At 50.0% G+C, this 22652-nt stretch overlaps 1 protein-coding gene across 1 annotated transcript; it reads right to left on the bottom strand.

The window, feature by feature from the left end:
- Positions 1-1597: 1597 nt before the first annotated feature.
- On the bottom strand, positions 1598-22259 carry RFX5 (regulatory factor X5). Its single transcript, XM_065420266.1, has 10 exons — positions 21971-22259; positions 18959-19093; positions 16196-16229; positions 15590-15672; positions 14994-15116; positions 14016-14132; positions 10073-10154; positions 8936-9134; positions 3592-3689; positions 1598-3107 (listed from the first exon to the last, which is right to left on the bottom strand). The coding sequence occupies exons 2-10, from the start codon at positions 19075-19077 to the stop codon at positions 1809-1811; spliced, it is 2154 nt and encodes a 717-aa protein (XP_065276338.1). The 5' UTR covers positions 19078-19093; positions 21971-22259; the 3' UTR covers positions 1598-1808.
- Positions 22260-22652: the final 393 nt, after the last annotated feature.

Here is a 22652-nt window from a genome sequence, read left to right as displayed (position 1 = left end):
AATGCAGACAGGGCCTGGGTGGGCACGAAAGTTAGTGAAACAGGGACAGCAGGAGAGCGAACACTGAGCTAGTGAGAGGGGTGTAATCAGTTTTTTTTAGGGTGAGGCCTATTTAACTCCAATGGCTAACTAACAGTTTGGATACAGGACATCTTTGTTAAAGAGCGAACATCCCAGGTCTTTCGGTTAAGGGAGAAACCTCCTCGCAAAAGCCAGGCAGACTGGATTTGACATCCCTGATTGTTCCTAGGATTGAAAAACAAGAGACGCCTTCTCTACGCTGTTCTGCACAACCAAAGGTTGTGGGGGATTCTCCATCACTGATGCTTTTTTAAATCAAGATTGCTGTTTGTCTAGCAGACCTGCTCTGGGAATTAGTTTAGGGCCTGTGTTATGCAGGAGGTCAGCCTAGATGGTCACACTGACCCCTTCTGGCCTTGGAATCCATTACACCCCAGCCAGCAGCAGGAGAGCCCAGTTTTGTCTCTTTGAGCCCTTTCAAGCAGAGATCTTTGCTCCCTAGTCCCAGGGTGGCTTAGATTCATAGATTCCAGGGCAAGAAGGGGCACAGGCCAGAGACCCTCATGCATCCAGCTCATCGCTTAGGTTAGCGATGCTCGTGGGCAGATCAAAACACGGACCAAAAGGGAGAAATTAAAGGCGAGACACATCACAACAACAACAACGTCACCCAACGCTTGAGCTTTAAAATCAAACCTGGGATCAGCGGGAACACCAGCTTCCATCCTGCGGGGTGCTTAGCGCCTGTGAGCTGGGGCAAGCCAAGGGCACACAGCCCTACACAGGAGAGGAGCAGCAGCAAAAACTCCCTCTAGATGCAAGACTGGCGGTGTACCCCAAAAGCCTCTGCTTTCAGCAGCGCAAGTGATGCTGCGTCGGGGCGAATGGCATTAACTCCAGGGGTTTGCTTTGGGGCAGTTACACGAAACCAGCCGTGCTGTCCAGTATCCAAGAGCAGCGTGATCTACAGAGGGCACCGTGAACAATCTCTTGGGTTACTTCTACACTGCACGCTTAACCCGGGTCTGTGGGACCTGGGCTTGTGGACTCAGGCTGCGTTTGAGCCACCACACTGCACTGCAAACCTGGGTTTCCAATGGTTGGACCCGGGTCTCAGCCGTGTGAACATGTCTGTACTGCACTGACCTTCTGACGCGGGTCTGCGGCTCACGCTGCATCCCCACTGCAAAATGACAGGGCTTGGACCCAACTCGCAGCAGGGCTTAGATGCTGACCCACCCCCCAGCAGGGTCCTGAGGGCTCGCTGACCCAAGTCACTGGTTTGATGTGGACGGAAGGGGTCTGGGGCTTAAACCCGAGTCGGAGCCTGGGCGCAGTGAGCAGTGTAGACGCCCTTGCTGGCTGAGGTGGAGAGATGTTACCCAAGTCATTTCTTGACCTGAGGGCTTCCTACTCTCCAACTGGAGCTTTTCCACCCCTGGAAGCAGCAGCCCTTTCCTTCCGGAGGGGGCAGGAGTGAGGGTGCGTTGGCCTGGCCTCCCAATGCAGCAAAACCAAATTGCTGGGCCAGAGGAAAGGTGACGGTTGCCGATCACAAACAAACCGTTCGTGGCAATGATTGGCTTTATTTAATTGCATGGCAACAGGGAGGGTGGGGAGGAGGGGTGTTATTCTGCAGCCCTGGGAAGGGACGGAGGCAGTTAGCAAATGAATATCATTTTTAAATCTTCCCTGCAAGGCAGCCGGTTGCGGCAGAGCGCCCACTCCTGGACGTGGGCAGAGGACGAGTTCGGCTTGCTGAGGCGTGGGCGCTGCACACAGCGTGCTCAGGGGCGATCCGCTGTGGACTGGGGGCTGTGGAGCCTTTTGGAAGCAGGGCTGCGCTGGCGCCTAGCGGCTTTGTCCTCGCTAGCGCCGGCAGAGTGCAAACCCGCCGGCGGCGGCGACGACGCGTCCGAGCCAGACGCGTAGCACAGCAATTCGGGAGAGCTCCCGGAATCGGATGGCTGAGCGCGGTCGTCAGGGGCGGAAATCGCTGACAGCAGGAGCAAGGCCGGGCTTTTTCCCGGGTTCTCCCGTTTGGTGTCTCCCAAGGGAGAGCGGGGGTGAGGTCTCCCCTCCTGGGGGCCGTGGGATCCTGGTACAGAAGCCTCGCCTGGGTTCATCTGCACCTGCAAATCGTCCTCCAGCTCCGGCTCCTGGGCGCCAGCTCTCAGCTGGCTCTGACCACTGAACCGGCTGTCCTGGATGACGCTCACCTGGGAGGTGCCCGTGGCTCGGTCAGTGTCCAGCGAGCTGCCTCTGTTGTCAGCACCGGGCAACACTCCCTTAGCCCAGCTGTCCGGGCCTCCCACACAGAGCCCTCCCGGCTCTCCAGGACACGGGCTGGGTGACCCTCCATTCCTGCCCGAGACGAACGAGCTCCGTGATGTGCTACCCTCGTGGCCGGCGTCGCCCCCTCCTCCGGTCTCAGGGGCACCCCCCTCCTCCGCGCCGCTACATTTACCCGGCGAACAGGCCTCCGCCTCATCCAGCCTCTTCCGGGGCCGACCGCGCTTCCTCTTGATGGTGGCAGCCTCACTGGGCGACTCCAGGGGGCGTTTGGCCCCTTTGGCTCCCTGCGCCTCCTGCTGGCTGCCGGCCGGCCCCTCGCTGCTTTTGGCGGGGCCGTGCCTCTCGCTGCCGCCCCCGGCTGCGCTCTTGGAGTTGGCTGGGATTTCAGCCACAGGGATGCTCATGCTGGCTGGCACGTTGGGCAGGATCATGTTGATCACTGGCACCGCCGCTTGCTGGCTGACCAGCCCCGCCGCCCCGTTCACGCCTGGCGCCAGGTTGATGGGCAGGGAGGAGGCGGTGCCCACCGGCAGCGGCAGGGCGGCCATCTTGACTGTGCCCCCGATGGGCGTGGCCGTGATCTTGGGCGCCAGGATGGGAGGGGAGGAGCGCACGGCCTGGGCACCCGGCGGCATCAGTCTCTCGCTGGCCTGGATGCGAGGCAGGAGGAAAGGCAGGCGAGCCACCAGGGCGTTGACTTGAGGGCTGCTCACCGGCTTGGGGGTCTCTGGGGTTTTCTTCCTCTCGGCTCGGGGCGGGACGGAGGGTTTCGAGTTATTCTCCTTTTTGTTCTGACAGGCAAAGACAGACGGACGGACATTGGCAGAAGGGGCATCACCACACACCCATACTGTGCCCATCTCCAGTGCCTCCGCCAGACACCTACACCCGACTAGGGCTCAGCGATAAGGGCCCACAGCCCCACTCCTGAGGCTACTGCCACCCCCATTTTATAGGGGGAGACTGAGGCACAGAGAACTGACTTGCCAACAGCATGAATTCAGTGGCAGAGGTGTGAAAGAACTCAAGAGTCCTGGCTCCCAGCCCCCCAGCTCTAACCCTAGACTCCACTCCCTTCCCAGATCTGGGTCTAGAACCCAGGGGGCCTGGCTCCCAGTGCCCCCCCTGCTCTAACCACTAGACCCCACTCTTCCTTAGATTAATAGTAAGCCGAATTCCAAGCAGGGGCTGACCATACCAGCCTTTCAGCTCTTAGGGGAGGAGGGCCCTAGTCATGGTGGGAAGGTTTCTCCCCACCACCCAACACTTTCTCACCTGGGCCGGGGTTTTGACAGCGCTGTCCGATGTTTCTAATCCATTCTTCCTGGCAGTTTGTGACGGTCGAGTGTCTCGGTGGATATTTTCTGAACTTTCTATAAACAAACCAACCAACCAAAAAGAAATTCATGGACTTGACTGTTCTTAAAAGAACACCCTCTTTCCGTTTAAAAAAAAAAGAAAAAAAGAAAAAGTCCCTTCCCTTAAATTATTAGTGCTTTGAGAGCCACCGATGAAAAGCACTGGGGATTATTTATTATTATTTATTTGGGAAAAATGCATTTACTTTCCATCCTGGATATTATTTATTATTGTCACAGGCCAGGAAAGCCCCAACTCTGCTCTGCTTGACAGGTCTATACAAGAGAGCTACCCTGGTTTAATTCAGGGTTTGTCTACACTTGAAACACTACAGCAGCAGTGCTTCAGAGTAAACACTACCTACATCAAGAGGAGAGGTTCTCCCATCGTGGTAGGCAATCCACCTCCCCAAGAGGCAGTAGCTAAGGCCTGGTCTACACTAACCCCCAAATTCGAACTAAGGTACGCAACTTCAGCTACGTGAATAACGTAGCTGAAGTCGACATACCTTAGTTCGAACTTACCGCGGTTCAGACGCGGTCCACACGCGGCAGGCAGGCTCCCCGTCGACTCCGCGGTACTCCTCTCGCCGAGCTGGAGTACCGCAGTCGACGGCGAGCGCTTCCGGGATCGATTTATCGCGTCCAGACCAGACGCGATAAATCGAACCCGGAACTTCGATTGCCAGCTGTTGAACTACCGCGGTAGTGTAGACCTGGCCTAAGTCAACAGAAGAATTCTTCCGTCAACCTAGGTACTGCCCCTCGGGGGGGTGGATGAACTACAGCGATGGGAGAACCCCTCTCATCACGGTAGTGTCTACACTGAAGCGGTAAAGCGGAGCAGCTGCAGCATTTTCAGTGTGGACGTGGCCTTAGTAAGACTGGTGCAATCCCCTACTTCAGTTTCAGGGTGGGTTTATTCTGGTTCCGCTTAAACCAGCTCCTGAGGGCTTGTCTCCACGTGAACGCTGCACCAGTATAACTTTAGGCTGGTCTTTAAATGGACATTAAACCAGCAAGCGGCTGCGTACACGGCTATGTCAGAAAGTGGTGGGCCCAGTTTATTATTAAAGTTGCAGGTTTGACGCAGGCACACCAAAACCGGAACTCCCCCCCCCCATGTCCAGCCCTGTTCCCCCCTCTACGCCCCACATCCAGCCCCGCTCCCCCCACCCAGGGTTCCAGGGAGGGAGTTGCCATCACACCTCTGTGTACCTACACCACCTACACCCCTGGGGCTCCCAGGGGCTACTGTAATACACCTAATAAATGATCCTGTCTCAAAGACCTTATAGTCTAAATACAGATCATACAATAGAGATAATAAATAGGGATGCACCAGTATTACCGCATCAACATTAGGGCATTGTATTGCTTTAACTAGGCCGGTATGGTTCGAGCGCTACCACTATTGGTTAGCCTAATCGAGGTGGGCGCTGTCTACACACAACAGCCGTGCCATTTTAGCCACACTGGCACAGTTCGAACGGTGCAGCTCCTCCCCGTGAGTTATACTGGTGTAAACAGTCTGCAGAGGCACTAATGGAAACTGGGCAACTGACTTCAAATGCTCTCGCTAAGGGCTAAGGGAACGTGCCACTGAGTTCTACAGTGAATCACAGCTGAAAGGGTTAATCTCAGGTGATGACGGGCTCCCTGCTAAGAGCAGAGGGAACTTTGCCTGTGATTTCCCCAGGAGCAGCAGGACCCAGTCCTCTGTCACAGGGCGGCCGGCCCCTTTAAGGGAGATGGGTCCAGCCCCACCTGTCACATAATTAGCTCACCTCCCTAGGTGGGGAGGATGAGAAAAGTCACATGACCAGCAGGTCATGTGGCTAAATCAGGCTTCTGGGATAGAGATGAGGCAAGGAGGTGGAATGGGGAGTGGGGCTTTAAATTCTCATCTGACAAAACTAAGGGAACAATAGTCACTAAAAGGAAAATTGAACGAGATTATAAATTGTATCTATACGGGGCCGCAAAGAAGCGTAGTTAAAAGCTTCAAATTTTTACAGGTGATATTTAGCAGCAAGCTCACACGGAAGGAGCATATTGAAAATAACAGAGACAAGGCAGAATCAACCTACTTAAAAGTATTTCTGGAACTTCCCAGGGTGGAGAGCAGCAGTAACGCTGCACAGAACGCTAATAAGACCAGTTACTGATTACGGTGCCAGGATTTCAGTTCGGCATCAAAAACCAATTTGAGAAGGCTTGACTCAATCCAAGCTCAGCAGACTGTAGCATACTGCATGTGGTGCCTTCATCACAACGCCGCTGTGAACGGCAGATAGCTGGGGGTGAAATGCCCATTACTTTAAGAATTAAGCTTTTAGATGTAGCCTTTGGGGCTAACATCATTGGAAACAGTGAAGAGAAACACTAAGCTAATATATGATGAATGCTGGGAATTAAATGGTCGACGTGCAGGGCAAAAACTCAAAATGCCTCATGTAAGGAGGGTTAAAGCGTGGACAAAGGATCTTAGCATAGAGAAAGACCCAGAGGAGGTTGAAATCTATAGCTTTGGGAAAATGCATTAACATTGGAAAATTATACCTTCGGAGGTAGATACAGAATTGTCTAGTGAAACTGAAAGAGGAAAATATAGCAAATCAATACGTCTGTGATAAGTAGGGGGGAGGGATAGCTCAGTGGTTTGAGAATTGGCCTGCTAAACCCAGGGTTGTGAGTTCAATCCTTAAGGGGGCCATTTAGGGATTTGGGGATTTAGTTGGGGATTGGTCCTGCTTTGAGCAGGGGGTTGGACTAGATGACCTCTTGAGATCCCTTCCAACTCTGATATTCTTTGATACTAGCTACTGCCAAAAATGTATGCTGCCGGCTCCAAAGATATGAGAACAGGAAAAGTGGGAACAGCATTCTGCGTTCCAGCATGTGGAATCAAGAAAGGTGTAGAGCTATCAAACTTTGGGGCCGTTTCAAAGACTGAACTGGCAGTGAAAATGCTGGCGTTCAATTGGATCATAGATGTTCGCCCAGCCGCTGTGGTCCTCCTCTCTGATTCCTTATCAGGACTCCTGGCAATCAGAAACCACTCTTCGGATAGCGGCAAGGCGCCATGTAATGAAACGTTACCGTTAACAACAGAACTGATGAAGCTGGGTGTAATCACAGTGATAGCACGGATCCCAGCGCACGAAGGGGTGGTGGGCAATGACAATGTGGCAAAAAATGCCGTTAAACACGAGCAAGTTGATTTAGACACCCCTGTAAGTAAACTGGAGTTTAAAAATCTAATTAAAAACGAGTTAACGGCAGGAAATATGGGCCCAAAGAAACAAAGGGGAAAAGATGCTGTGAAAAGGTTGTCACAAGAAGGAGAGAAAAAAATTGTTCTTCTTAACCTCTGAGGGCAGGACAAGAAGCAATGGGCTTAAATTGCAGCAAGGGAGGTTTAGGTTGGACATTAGGAAAAACTTCCTCACTGTCAGGGTGGTTAAACACTGGAAGAAATTGCCTAGGGAGGTTGTGGAATCTCCATCATTGGAGATTTTTAAGAGCGTTAGACAAACCACTGTCAGGGATGGTCTAGATAATACTCAGTCCTGCCATGAGTGCAGGGGACTGGACTAGATGATCTCTCAAGGTCCCTTCCAGTCCTGTGATTCTATGAAACGTGCCCAAGAGTCGAAAATACTCATGTACTCCAAGGCCCTGAGAGAATGAGTGAAATGGCTCTATTTAGAATTTTAACTGGTCACTGTGGCTCAAACAGTAATTTCTTTCTAATAAACAAACATGAAGACAGAACAGGCAAGGTCCAGGAAAGAGGTGATCAACTCCTTTGGGAGTGCAGAATGTACCATTGAAAGGGGATATACAGAAAACTTTAAGTATCTTTAAGTATCCAGACCTTTAAGTATCCAAATTTTCACTGCAACACCTAGTAAGCGCATCAGGAAAACGGAGACCTATTAAAAGCAACACTGCAATTCTTAAAGGACGCTGGGGAAGGGGAAAGACTTGAATTATTTCTGGTGTCCAGTGCTTGGCTGTCATAGGCCAGGGCTACCCTAAAAAGTTCAGTCAAACCAGCTATGTCGCTTAGGGGTGTGAAAAATCCACCCCGCCGAGAGACGCGGTGAAGCAGACCTAGCCCCCGGCAAAGACAGTGCTAGGTCGGTGGAAGGGTTCTTCCTCCCGTGGCGGTGGATTAACGTCAGCGACAAGAGAGCCCCTCCCATCGCTGTCGCGAGGGTCTATGCTGAGGCGCATCAGCGGCGCAGCTGCCGTGGTTTAAGTTTTGGCAGAAAGCCTGTGAAGACTCAGAGGAAGGAGAAGGGTGACTCAAAGGAGGAGGGGGGCTGCATGAGCTGCTCTGCACGGAGCGACCCCACCAGATCCCAGCCAGAGAGCCCAGGGGTGCAGCCTGCAGGCAGCAGGAGCCTGGTAGGGAGACCAGAGAGCAAGTCTGCTGCTGACGCAGTGGGGACAGGACGGCTGGAGCTGGGACACCGGACGGGGAGGGCCATGCTCCGAGGTGGCACCGAGCATTCTTCCTGTCAGCTGCTCGGCTGGCTGGCTCTTGCTCACATGCTCAGGGTCTAACCAATCGCTGCCATATGTGGGGTCGGGCAGGAATTTCCCGCAGGTCAGCATGGCAGGGACCCTGGGAGTTTTTGCCTCCCTCTGCAGCACGAGGTGCCGGGAATCTCTCACTTAATTCTCTGCCATTGCAGAGGCCTCGGGCATTGGTGCACCGGGATCCTTCCCCTTCTCTGCCTGCGGCACAAAACTGTCTAGTCTCCTGCCGGCTGGGATACTTTGGTCTCAGTCTGGTTGCTTTTGGGGTGCGGGTGCTGGGTGGGGTTGGTGGCCTGCGATACACAGGTGGTCAGGCTGGATGATCTCTATGCCTAAGAGGCTTGCGTTGCGGGGTGGGAGCCAGCCGGGAGGCTGGGGTGGAGGGGAGTGCTTGAGTTTCCTTGGGAATCTGAATAAACCCAGCCCCACGAAGGGGTGTTACTCAACACACGCAGCCCTATGTCCATTACTGGGGAATGGATGAAGAGGAAACTAAGGCAGCAGCTAGGCTGAAGCCAGCCTGGGTAGACAGGCCTGCGGCACCCTCAGTAGCCCCAACCCTGAAACGAGCGCTGCACGGGAAAGTCCCAGTACTCCACCGAGCCCCACGCTAGGAAATGGGGATCCCGCCTGCCCCCCCCCCCCCCACACACACACACAAGCACAGGAGCGGGTCCTGCTAGGAATCCCCTTCTGAGCGCCCGACCCACCTGAGACCACCATGGCCATGACCAGGTCCGCGCGGTCGGAGCGCGAGCTGATGAGGTGCTGCTGTATGAGGAACTGAGCCACCTCCACGATGCTGTTGAAGGAGCGCTTGAGGATCTTCTCAGCCCAGTGGCAGGTCAGAGCGCAGGCCGCGTCCACCAGCTCGTCGTGGTACGACTGCACCAGGTCTGTCAGCTCCGACTGCATCAGGGAAGGGGAGTGAGGTCAGAGACTGGCACTGGGCCTTGTAGCGCTTCTGCTCCCCTCCCTGGGCACAGTCATCGGGCGCCCAAAATTCCCGGGGCGCTCCCGACGTACGCCCAGCGCTCAGTCATCTGGCGCCCGAAATTCCCGGGGCGCTCCTGACGTATGCCCAGCGCTCCCGCCTGAATTCACAGGGGGTCATCATGAGGACAGCTCCCACGGATGGGTCACGTTATATGCCAACATACAAGAGCTGGGGGAGAAGAATCGATTTTCTGGCAACGGATGCGCTAGCATTTCCGAAAAGTCAAAATCAATCCGTTTTGGGTCGAACAAAATGTTTGATTTTTGACCATGTTTAAAAGGTTAAGAAAACGGTATTTTGAGACGACATCATTTCGAGCCAAAACACCAAAAGGTCAAATGTTTAACTTTTTTCTTAACCTTTTTTTTTTAGGTTTTTTTCAGTCGTAACAATTTGGCGGAACTGAGATGAATTCATACAATGGTTCCGAGTTGCCAAATCTGCATTTTTTTTACAACAAAAAATGTTTTGGGTGAAGAGTTTTGCCCAGCTCTATGTACAAACCCCTCTACACTCCTGCCAGCCCCAGACATGATAGGGGGACAAATACCCCAAGATTCCCAGTGCCCACGGTAGGGGGAATATACAACCTCCCCACTATCCTCCTATAGCCGATGGGGCTGAGCTAGGACCTTCCCATGGCCAGTGGCATGAAGGCAAAACAGACTCATCGCTAGATCTAAAATTCAGAGCAGGTGTGTTAGGTAGCTAGGGCTGGGGCAGTGACATGGCAGAAATCGACTGAGACACCCCCTAACCACGGAGGGCTTTAGAGTCCATGAGCACCAGGATGGCCCACTAAAGCTCAAGAAGCCTTCACACTAGGAGACCGTGCTTCTGAGGAACTTACAGTATCGGTAACTTTGAGGTCCAGGCTGGGCAGGGGTGGCATGCTGACCACTGTCTTCCTCCTGATCCCGCTGTAGCAATACGTTTGGCAAGGTTAAGGGATTTCAGTGGGAAGTTGAAAGGAACTAAATAAAGCTGCAAAAATGAGAAGTTAAAGCTTGAAAAGAGGCAGTTTATGTCCTTAGTGTGACTCCTTCCACCTCCAGTTAGAGATCTGGGAATCACAAATCCTCTTGCTTTTCACTGCTGATGCAATTTATACTTCACTGTGCTCCAGACTAGTTCGGTCCACTTCTCAGTTCCCATCAGCTAGCCCAGATCTGCTTGACGCCCACCATGAGTGGAAGAGGAAAATAAACTTTCCTGCTTTTTCAACTCCCAATCTCAACTTTGACAAATATTCTCTCTGGACTTGCAGAAGAGGCTATTTCTGTCCCAAGCTGGATTAGTAGGTCAACAATTCAGACTGGAAATGAGGCATCCCTGTTTAACAGTCGGGGTAATTAGCCATTGGGACAATTTATCAAGGGCTGGATGGATTCTCCATCACTGGGAATTTTCCATTTAAGACTGGATGTTCTTGTAAAAGATCTGCTCTTGTTCAAACAGGAATTATTTTGGGGAAGTTCTAGGGCTAGAGTTATATAGGAGGTCAGACTGGATGATCACAGTGCTACTTTCTGGGCTTCAAATTTGGGCTGTCAAGAGATTAAAAACATTAATCTCGATTAATCGCTCTGTTAAACAATAATAGAATACCATTTATTTAAATATTTTTGGATGTTTTCTACATTTTCAAATATATTGATTTCAATTACAACACAGAATACAAAGTGTACAGTGCTCATTTTATATTTATTTTTATTACAAATATTTGCACTGTAAAAAAGAAACAGTATTTTTCAATTCACCTAATACAAGTACTGTAGTACAATCTCTTTGTCATGAAAGTTGAACTTACAAATGTAGAATTTTGTACAAAAAAATAACTGCACTCAAAAATAAAACAATGTAAAACTTTAGAGCCTACAAGTCCACTCAGTCCTACTTCTTGTGCAGCCAATCACTCAGACAAACAAGTTTGTTTACATTTGCAGGAGATAATGCTGCCCCTTTCTTATTTACGTCACCTGAAAGTGAGAACAGGCACTTGCATGGCACTGTTGTAGCCGGCGTCGCAAGATATTTACGTGCCTGATGCCGTAAAGATTCCTATGTCCCTGCATGCTTCGCCCACCATTCCAGAAGACATGCGTCAATGCTGATGACAGGTTCTGCTCGATAACATCCAAAGCAATGCGGTCTGACGCATGTTCATTTTCATCATCTGAGTCAGACGTCACCAACAAAAGGTTGATTTTCTTTTTCGGTGGTTCGGGTTCTGTAGTTTCCGCATCGGAGCGTTGCTCTTTTAAGACTTCTGAAAACATGCTCCACACCTTGTCCCTCTCAGATTTTGGAAGGCACTTGATTCTTAAACCTTGGGTCAAGTGCTGTAGAAATCTCACACTGGTACCTTCTTTGCATTTTGTCAAATCTGCAGTGAAAGTATTCTTAAATCGAACATGTGCTGGGTCGTCATCCGAGACTGCCATAACATGAAATATATGACAGAATGCAGGTAAAACAGCAGGAGACATACAACTCTTCCCCCAAGGAATTCAGTCACAAATTTAATTAATGCTTTTTTTTTTTTTTTAAACGAGTGTCATTGGCATGGAAGCATGTCCTCTGGAATGGTGGCCAAAGCATGAAGGCGCATACGAATATTTAGAATATCTGGCACGTAAATACTTAACAATGCCAGCTACAACAGTGCCATGCAAACACCTGTTCTCATTTCACTGTAAGTAAGAAGCGGGCAGCAGCATTATCTCCCGTAAATGTAAACAAACTTGTTTGTCTTAGTGATTGGCTGAACAAGAAGTAGGACTGAGCGGACTTGTAGGCTCTAAAGTTTTACATTGTTTTGTTTTTGAGTGCAGTTATGTAACAAACAAACAAAAAAATCTACATTTGTAAGTTGCACTTTCACAATAGAGATTGCACTACAGTATTGTATGAGGTGAACTGAAAAATACTATTTCTTTTGTTTATCAGTTTTACAGTGCAAATATTTGTAATAAAAATAATATAAAGTGAGCACTGTACACTTTGTATTCTGTGTTGTAAATTTCAAATATTTGAAAATGTAGAAAAACATCTAAAATATTTAATAAATTTCAACTGGCATTCTATTGTTTAACAGTGTGATTAAAACTGCGATTAATCGCAATTAATTTTTTTAATCACAATTAATTTTTTGAGTTAAATCATGTGGATTAACTGCAATTAATCGATAGCCCTACTTAAAATCTATCAGGGGTTTAAAGATAATACATTTCCTTTTGTATCAGCTTTCATTAGAGGATCCCAAAGTGTGTTCCAGAGTAACGGTATTGCCAATCCCACATGTTCAACCATTATGAGTCAGACACCCCCCAAAAAAATCACCAGATCTAAAAAAATAATAAACTTGGGTTCTTTTTTATTTGCCTTCTGGTTTTTGAGCCTTTAAGGTTTGCATTGACACGCTTTTCTTTGCAACCATGAGAGCTAGAAACTTGGGGTGGGGGTTGTCATAGGAAAGCCAGGTTTCTCATGGAATCACATGATTCTAAGAGCTGGGGCTTTAAGGAAACTGCCAAATACCATGAGAGTTGGCAACACTGTTTTCCTAGATATCAGAGGGGTAGTAGCCCTGTTAGTCTGTATCCAATGGACACAAATCAGACATCAGGAATGGTAACATACAAAAGCCAGGAGGAGAAGACTTCAATCTCCCTGGACATTCAATAACAGATTTAAAAGTAGCCATCCTTCAACAAAAAAATTCAAAAACAGACTTCAAAGAGAAACTGCAGAGCTACAATTCATTTGCAAATGTAACATCATTAATTTGGGCTTAAATAGGGTCTGGGAGTGGCTGGCTCACTACAAAAGCAATTTTCCCTCTCTTGGTATTGACACCTCCTCATCAGTTATTGGGAATGGACCATATCCACCCTGATTGAATTGGCCCTGTATCTGTAATTTTCACTCCATGCATCTGAAGAAGTGGGTTTTTTACCCACGAAAGCTTATGCCCAAATAAATCTGTTAGTCTTTAAGGTGCCACCGGACTCCTCGTTGTTTTTGTTTTGCTAGAGCACTGGTTCTCAAACGGTGGGTCGTGACCCCCTTTGAATGGGGTCAGCAGGGCTGGCTTAGACTTGCTGGGACCCAGGGCTGAAGCCCGAGCCCCACTGCCCGGAGCTGAAACCAAAGCTCGAAGGCTTCAGCCCTGGGTGGCGGGGCCCAGGTTGCAGGCCCCCTGCCTGGGGTTGAAGCCCTTGAGCTTCAGTTTTGGCCCCCCTGCCCAGAGCAGTGAGGCTCGAGCTTTGGCCCCCCCCCACCAGGGGCAGTGGGGCTTGGGCAGGCTCAGGCTTCGGTCCCCGCTCCTGGGGTCGTGAAGTAATTTTTGTTGTCAGAAGGGGGTCGCGGTACAATGAAGTTTGAGAACCTCTGTGCTAGAGGATCCCACAGCACTTTGTTAATGAGAGCTGGGAACAGAACCCAGGAGTCCTGACATGCAGTTTCTTATTTCAGTCATTCACTACCACCCCCGTCCCAGACTCCTGTCTCCCAGCCCCCCTGCTCTAACCACTAGACACCACTTTCCTGCCAGAGCTGGGAATACAATCTAGGAGTCCTGCTCCCAGTTCCCTGCTCCAACCGCTCCATTCCCCTGTGGTGCTGCAAAAGGTAAGGACCAATCAGTTAAAAACAAATCATTCCCATTCATTCTCGTTCTTTAAACTTTAAAAGAAGCCAACCCTGTCCACACAAAACGAAGCTGACATCTTCCCTTTGCATGGGCTAGTTCTCTGAGGTGTAGACAGTGGTTATTTAGCGTACAAGGATATTTCGATTGTCCTCGTCCTCCCAGTCTTCTGGCTTTGATGTTTGGGAAGATCTCCCGGATGATCTTCCCGAAGTTAGCGGCACTCAGAGGGCGACAACAGAGGTTATCACAGTATCGCCTGCCGGGTGAGACAGAGAGAGGGGTCAGAGGCGAGAGAGTTTCATCCCAAAGCCAAGGTCCTGCACTTGATACTATTGTCTTGGCCGTGCATTCAATTGCTTCCCTGTGGATTATCACCAGCAGTTCTGAACACTGGGTGCTGGCACCTCTTCTAGTTAAGTCATATTACGTTTATCACAGAGGGTCTTTGTAAACTCAGCCTCCGCAAACTCAACGTGATCTACTCCCTATACAGAGGGAAATCACTCTCCACCTCTGAAATGCAACCACCTCTGGGTGAAACGGCATTTTAACAGCTGCCCTACACATTACAGCCTGGTGCTACAATTCTGACTCAGGCAATGGATTTTTTGCCCAAGTAAGAACAGCAGGGTGTGGTCCTATACTGACGTGGAGGATAATATTGGGGTGTGTATCTGAAACACCATTGGGAATTAGTAACGCTGAGCATCACTAGCAGAGTTGGCATTTGGTCAGGATTATTTATTAGGTGTATTATGGTAGTCCCTAAGCATCCCAGTCATGGAGCAGGAAGGATCCCATTGCGCCAGGCGCTGTACATTATTTATTAGGTATATTATGGTAGCACTTAGGAACCCCAGACATGGACCAGCGCTAGACATTGTACATTCGCAGAACAAAGAGACAGTCCCTGCCCCCAAGGAGCTGGTAATCCAGGACGTTATGGGTACAAACTGACAATGAATGAACTGAGGCTGGAAATCAAAGGCCTTCCTTGGAGGCCTCCCAGTCAAGCACTGATGCAGCCAGTCCCTGCTTAGCCTGCAAGTTCCAGAGGGCTTGCGACGCGAGGCCGCTGGCTGCATTGGATCCCGCTGGGCCCTGTGCGCACGCTCACTTGTAGGTGTCGTAGACATCCTGCTTGGGGAGGCACGTGTCCGTGTGTTCCTCCAGGTGATTCCGGATCCAGTTACACGCATGCATGTGCTCAGCAGTGCTCAGGGAGCTCAGGTCCAGGCTACTGCTCCCAAGGGGTAAGCAGACATGATCAAATTAGAGACAACATTAATTAGCACAGAGATAGCATCAGTGGGGGCAGACTGAGAAAGGTTGCCAGGCCAGGCCTACATTCCTCTCTGTAGCAACTTTCAGAGGATCGTAGGCGTTATTTGGAGACTCCCTCCCTCCCACACCCACGAGGCTGGGAAGTAATATAAAATGGGTGGGGGGTAATACACGGGAAAACTGAGTTACAGTGAATCAGTGGCATCAGCTTGAAGAGAACCCAGTCATGCTGCTTAAATCACCAGGCCATGATCCCTCCAAGAACCGGCAACAGAACCCAAGGGTCCAACTGCCCAGAACTCTTGCACTCCCTTCCCAGAACTGGCAACAGTCCCCAGGAATCCTGATCCCCAATCTCCTCCTGCGCTAACCACTGAACCGCTCTGTAGTGAAAGACAAGGCACAATGGTATCTCGGTCTGTTCCCTACCTTTTTTCCCCAGAACTCGGACCAGACGGCAGCTGTAGGTACAGGTAGAGTTTATCGTTGTCGGAAAATTTCTGCACATCTTGCTATTGTCGGCAGGGACACGGGACGGAAGGGACAAAATGGTTAGCGACTCAAAGGAGGCGGCAAAACAACTAGATGTTAAATTATTTTGCTAATTGCCATGACTAAAAAGACTTCTTAGCAGATATGATTCTATGACCAATAATGATGTTTGCTGCTGTGCAAGGCAAGGTAAATAAAATCTTATGCATCAGGCCATGACTTGACCAATGAAGGGACCAAGCTCCCACCCCTCTATTTAGCAATACAAGGGCTGCCTGGGGGAGGATGGTCTGACTTGCTCTGAAAGATCATGCATTGCTCACTGCTCCTCCTAGAGATCGGATCCTGGACCGACTGAACCACTGAAGGATCCATTATGGCAGGATGACAGGATTAGGTAGAACTGAGGGACTGAGCCAGTATGATGAGGCAGAACAGCATGGGATGTTGCCATTGAGGGACGATCCAGGGTTGACACTCACTTGCGCTGGTCTCTACGCTACAGGGCTTTTAAGCAATGCAAGAGCTGCTCAAGACACTCACCAGAATGCTGTCCACTTTGTTCTGCACGGATTTGCTGTTTAAAACAGGAGAAAAAAATAAAGCGTCAGTTAGGTTACGAAGCCGCAGAGCTTGGACTGGACAGCACTCCCTGTGCTAAGCAGAACCACAGGGATGGAAAACACCCCTTGGGTGCCCAGCCAAACCTCACTGCTGCCTCCAGTACATTGGCGTCAAAGCACAGCCTCTGTGCATAACAGAGAAAGCTTTCATGAGCATCAGCTGCTGTAACATAACGTCTTCTCAGTCAGCAGCTGCTTTTACATCCATCCCACAGATCCACTTCCCCGCCAAAGACGCATACGCTTAAGGATTAAAAAACTAGGAAATTAACAGGCAAAAAGCTTTGTTGGGAAACGTTTAGGCTTGCCACACACACACAGCCTACCTGACTCATACCCACACGAGCAATGAAATGGTAAGCCACCTAATAGTACATCCCCTCTATTCCTCCACCCATAGGCATATTCTTTTCCCTTGCTACAACTACCATCCACCGTAACCCACACACCTTAACACTGCCCTGCTCGCACCAGCAGGGACAGCTTAAGGCATGGGCAAACTGGGCATGTGCCCAGGGCCCACAACAGAAAGGGAGCCCCAGCAGTGATGTGTAAGAATTTTTTTTTTTTTAAATTGAATCTATGATGAATATTGAGTCTGGAGTGATTCAGGAAACTGGATTTTCAGAGGTCAGTTGTCGCTTTGCTGCCTGCAGATGTTTTTAAATCAGCAGAATACACTCAACACTTTTTCTGTTACCGCTACATCGTGTTTTAGTTCCCAATAACATTTTACAGGCAAGAATTACTATTTATTTTCTACTGTAACGTGGTAGGGTCCCCCCTCCCCCGCCCCTCCCCAAGATACACTGTGCCCAGGGGACTCTGAAGTCATTAAGATGGCCCTGCACACTCGGGGTGTGAGCCTTCTGTCACCCCCTTTACCAAACTGCCCTCCCCCAACACACCACCACTCACGGAGTCACGGGTTCTGGGCTATGTCCCAGCCTGTAAGTAGTCTCCCGGGAGTGACCCCCAAGGACCCACACAGATCCACAGAGGCAGGCCCGTGGGCTCCAAGACTGGTTCTTTAGCCCTAGCGTTCCCTGTCTCTCTCCATGGCTCCCTGGAGCGAATCCAGTCAAGCCAAACTCCTACGGGAGGCTTGTACTGGGCCTGCAACGTGCTTTCAGGGAGTATTTACAGCGACACAGGCAGCCTTTTTCGGAACAAGGGAACCATTGATAAGTCACCTGGCTACGGAATCTGAATGTCCTTGGGGTAGCACAGAGAGGCAGAAGTTATGCCATAGTCCACTCTGGTTAAACCAGTGCCCTGATGAGCCAGCCAAGCTGTGATGGACTCCACCTCTGGCTCTCGTCCCGTGTACCCTCTTTATCTCCCCAGCTCCAGGCTCCTGAGTCCCTCCAAAAGGGTCTCCCTTCCTCCAGTCACCTGACACCTTGTTCTCCAGCTCAGTCCCCGGTCCAGCCTGCGGGGGTTTCCTGCTGTTAGGTGTTCAGTCCTGAGGGCATCTCTTTGTCTTGCTGGACACTCTGTTGACTTGGGTTGGTTTGAGCCAGTTCTTTACTGACTCTATTCATTCCCCCCCCCCAGACAGCGAGGTGATGCACACCCCTCCTGCCCTGTTCCAGGAGCAGGGTTAAACCACTGGGTAGCAAGAGGGAAACTGAGGCATACCTAGGATTCATAAAAATATTACAGAAACTACCCACTCTGTCACACCTCTGCACCAAACACTCACAACAAATAGTGTCAGGAGGGGATCAACAGGTAATCAGAGTCCAGGGTCTGCGTATCTGTCTGTGTATCACTCTGAAGCCTAGAATGTTGGCTGAGTCAGCGTCACCAAATCATCACACGCCCAGGGTCTACTGAGGACCAGAGTGGGTGTGAAGCGACGGACACAGCCACAAACATGGCTGAACAGCTCTTTTTGTTCAGCGTATCACCCGGTTGAATCATCGCCTGTTACCTTCCAATTTTTAAATTCTCAGCCACTTTCAGGCTTGTTTGTTTTTATTCTTCAGGAATTATATCCATATGACAACGCGGGCTTTCACCTAGCAAATAACAACACTGACTAGTTTTTATATAGTGCTTTTCATCCATCGATCTCCAAGCACTTTACAAAGGAGGCCAGCGTGAAGGAGGGGAGGCTATGTCAGGGCAGAGTTAAGGTTACCATGTGTGGGCTGGGGTAGCGGTAAGGGAAAGCAGCGTGTCTGTGGGTGGAGCATGTAGGGCCATGTGGCTTAACTTTTTCCTTTCCTTGCTCATGTGGATTTCAATCAGGCATGTTGCATGTGGACAGCAACCCTAACTGCTCCACAGCAAAACACTTTGCCTGTTAATATTTAAAGACCTTGAGCATCATTTACATCTAACTGACAGCCAGATGTGGGATCAGGAAGGAATTTTCTCCCAGGCCAGATTAGCAGGGATGTTGGGGGGTGGGGGTCCCTGTGGGCTGTGATACTTTGGTCTCGTTTTGGTTGTAGGGTTTAGCGTGCGGGTGCTGGAGTTGGCCTGTACTAATCAATCGCACACAGCACCAAGCACTACGAGATCCTGACACTACCACAATTCAAAGAGATAACAACACCCAAGGTGCAGAGCAACGCAACGTCTCCGGGGCTGGGCGGCCAGTCCCTTTCACTACCACTAAGAAAACAACTAAGAAGCCGGCCATAAAAAAGCGAGAGGGAGATGCTGCCCTTACGAGATGGTGCTCTTCAGTTTCTGCAGCAGGGTGCTGGGCTCCGTGGCATCCCCTCGGGAGTTTCCAGACTGCGAGCTTCCCTTTTTAGAGACCTTGGGACCAGCTTTGTCGTCAGCCATGACATTCGGCGACTGCCTAAAAAGACAAGAGCCATGAAAAAGCAGCCCAGAACGGATCGCCCCGCAGCAGACGGCCACCCGACAGGTGCAGAAGTGCAATTTGTTATTACAACCAAGCGCTCGGCCCCTTCTCCCTGCTGCTTGGGGAGAAACCTGACAGCTTAGGGTGAGTCTGGTGTCGCTGACGAGGCAGAGGTCCAAAGGCAGAGTCCTGTGTTTGTGCAGCACCTCACACCTTGTGTGCAACTGAGGCTTGTAGATGCTGTCACAATACAGGGAGTCATTTTGCAATTAAATAAATGCGTGAAAATACAATTCACGCTTGTAAGGCTGGTCAGGAGAGCTGGGAGCAAAGGCTGATGCCATCTAACTTGGGGGCTTAACTCTAGGGCCCCCACATCTACATTTAGGCCCCCAAATAAGGTGTTCAGCACCTTCAATGCCCATCAACTTAAACAGAGCAGTTAGAGGGTTGCATTGCGGGATCGGGGCCAAGGAGAGGAAGCGTGAGGGAAGGAGAATCCCACTGAAAGCATGAAAGGGAATTTTGGCTCCTAATTCTGAAAGGAGAGTAGCACAGACAGACATGAAAGGCAGAGGCGCTCCGCGTGGAGACAGAGCTCTGCCTGGAAAGAGGTCCCTAGCCTTGAATGAATGCAATAACCCCTGCTGGAATTTGACACCGGGGCCTAGATTCTTGCAAAAAAAGTGTCATGTGGTCATTAAAAACTCCAAGCAGTTAGGATCTCTCCCCACCCCAACACACTTTTCCTGGTAGGTCCCGACCCTGGAATCAGGTCTGTGGGCTTAGATTGTAAACCATTCCTATGAGTTTGTACAGCACCTAACACAAATGCTGACTGAGGCCACTGGACACTATCGCAATATTAAAATAATCAAGAAGTAAAAAAATCAATGTCAATAATACGGACATAGAACTCAAGCTGAGCGCACTGAAGAAATAACGCTTTCTTATGTCAAGTGATTTTCCCAAGGTCGCCCAGCAAGTTGGTGGGTGTCAGCGCTGGGAACAGAACACTGCAATCCCAATGCCGAGTTCCCCTGTTCTGACCACTAGACCACACTCCCTCCTAGGGCCAGGAATTGAACCCAGGAGTCCTGACACTCAGCCCCAGCTCTGACTACCTCCGCCAGACAGTGTTCTTCTTATTCATAGATTCTAGGACTGGAAGGGACCTCGAGAGGTCATCGAGTCCAGTCCCCTGCCCGCATGGCAGGACCAAATACTGTCTAGACCATCCCTGATAGACATTTATCTAACCTACTCTTAAATATCTCCAGAGATGGAGATTCCACAACCTCCCTAGGCAATTTATTCCAGTGTTTAACCACCCTGACAGTTAGGAACTTTTTCCTAATGTCCAACCTAGACCTCCCTTGCTGCAGTTTAAGCCCATTGCTTCTTGTTCTAACCTCAGAGGCTAAGGTGAACAAGTTTTCTCCCTCCTCCTTATGACACCCTTTTAGATACCTGAAAACTGCTATCATGTCCCCTCTCAGTCTTCTCTTTTCCAAACTAAACAAACCCAATTCTTTCAGCCTTCCTTCATAGGTCATGTTCTCAAGACCTTTAATCATTCTTGTTGCTCTTCTCTGGACCCTTTCCAATTTCTCCACATCTTTCTTGAAATGCGGTGCCCAGAACTGGACACAATACTCCAGCTGAGGCCTAACCAGAGCAGAGTAGAGCGGAAGAATGACTTCTCGTGTCTTGCTCACAACACACCTGTTAATACATCCCAGAATCATGTTTGCTTTTTTTGTAACAGCATCACACTGTTGACTCATATTTAGCTTGTGGTCCACTATAACCCCTAGATCCCTTTCTGCCGTACTCCTTCCTAGACAGTCTCTTCCCATTCTGTATGTGTGAAACTGATTGTTCCTTCCTAAGTGGAGCACTTTGCATTTGTCTTTGTTAAACTTCATCCTGTTTAACTCAGACCATTTCTCCAATTTGTCCAGATCATTTTGAATTATGACCCTGTCCTCCAAAGCAGTTGCAATCCCTCCCAGTTTGGTATCATCCGCAAACTTAATAAGCGTACTTTCTATGCCAATATCTAAGTCGTTAATTAACTTAGATATCTTCTTGTCCTATTTCCTTCCAAACAAATAAATAAAAAAAATCAAATCAAATTAGCAAGACCATAAGGTTTTTGCTGAGTTTTTCCCCTGTTTAATTGCGAAAGTGAGGATTCAGCAGAGCTCAAGGAGGCTCCATTAATAACCCTGCATTCAACAGAAGACTGGAGCTAATTTCATTATTAGTTTCTACAAGAAATTTGCATGCAATGCTACAATTCTGCAAACCTCAGCTCGGGAGTAGCTTGGTTAGTGACAGATCCTAGATCTATATTTCCTTCTTCAGGGAGAGGTGCTACCACTGAGAGGAAATCAATTAACGGCTGGAATGCCCCAGGGGGGAGTGTGGGGGGGAAATCCCACGAAGAGGGAGATTTAAATATCTGCAGTTAGACTGGGAGCCGCAGCTTTAGACCTGCCAATTCGCGCTCTCCCCAGGATGGGGAAATCTCCCTCCTCTGGTCTCAATTTTTATTTTGCAACATGTGTTTCCAGATCTCATCATTTATTTTCAGGGGGGGGGGGGGGTGAAATTTCGCACATCCACGCGGTCCCAAGGTCGGACAGCAGCCGCAATGCCCAGACACCGCTTGGCCCCACTAAGACGATGGTTTTCGGTTTGAAAAAGCAGATTCTTGTGCGTCCTTTGATTACGATTTTGCAAGACCGATTTCCTCTCTCAGGAAGCGCCCAGCACTTTGTAACCTTCCCATTCCCCCCCCCCCCCCCCGCCTTGGCTATGTTGCAAAGCAAGAACGAGATTGGGAACAAAACAAAGGCAACTCACCTACTCTCAGATCTCAGGGTCAAAACAACCCCCCTCTAGAGCGAGGCAACTTGCCAAAGGTGCGTTTGCAGGACTGGAGAAGGAGGCACGCACCCCGGCCGCTTCGTCCACCGCCAACCTGCCCTTTCAGTCCCAGCGTTGCGGCCCCGTTTTGCGAGAGCGCCCCTGCAACATGTTTTCAGCACCTGGCTTGTTTCCTTTTAGCCACTCGGGGTGGCTTCCCCCCCTTGCCAAGCACCCAATACAGGCATGTGCAATTGCAAAACAGAAAAAGAAAGTACCTAAGCACCAACTAGTCTTGCGGGGGGGGTGATAAAAAAAACCACCCCAAAATCCCCTGATTGCCGCTTTGTTTTTCTGATTGGCTCACACACCTTGGATCTGCCTGGATACTTCGGCCTTTCATTAATAGGATTGGCTGCGGCTGGCTTTTCTACCCGGATACAAATCAGATTTGTCTGTTGATTGGCCGGCTGGATTTCAACTCTGCCTAGTAACAAGCTGCGGATTGGTAAAGGGAGGGGCCGCTGGAGGAGGAAGCTGGGAGGGAAAGTTGCAAGGCAGGCTTGTGGGAAGGTTTTGCTCACGGGGCTGCTGGGGGGTCACAGCTGCAAGGGCTGTCCCCTGGCAGAGGCCGAGCCTGAGCCTGTCTGCAACGCTATGCACTGACACCACCCCATCC

This window comes from Emys orbicularis, chromosome 20 (genome assembly GCF_028017835.1).
Source record: "Emys orbicularis isolate rEmyOrb1 chromosome 20, rEmyOrb1.hap1, whole genome shotgun sequence".
In the NCBI taxonomy this organism is placed as follows: Eukaryota; Metazoa; Chordata; order Testudines; family Emydidae; genus Emys; species Emys orbicularis.
This window is presented reverse-complemented; position numbering and strand designations above follow the sequence as displayed.

What these genes read in the sequence shown, in the direction of transcription:
- RFX5 (XM_065420266.1), bottom strand. Translation starts at nt 19,077, where the DNA reads ATGGCTGACGACAAAGCTGGTCCCAAGGTCTCTAAAAAGGGAAGCTCG. An exon ending in GGAGGACGAGGACAATCGAA is followed by an intron (nt 10,155 to 14,015) that starts ATATCCTTGTAC and finishes ACCTTGCCAAAC; the next exon opens with GTATTGCTACAGCGGGATCA. An exon ending in CTGTCAAAACCCCGGCCCAG is followed by an intron (nt 3,108 to 3,591) that starts GTGAGAAAGTGT and finishes TTTGCCTGTCAG; the next exon opens with AACAAAAAGGAGAATAACTC.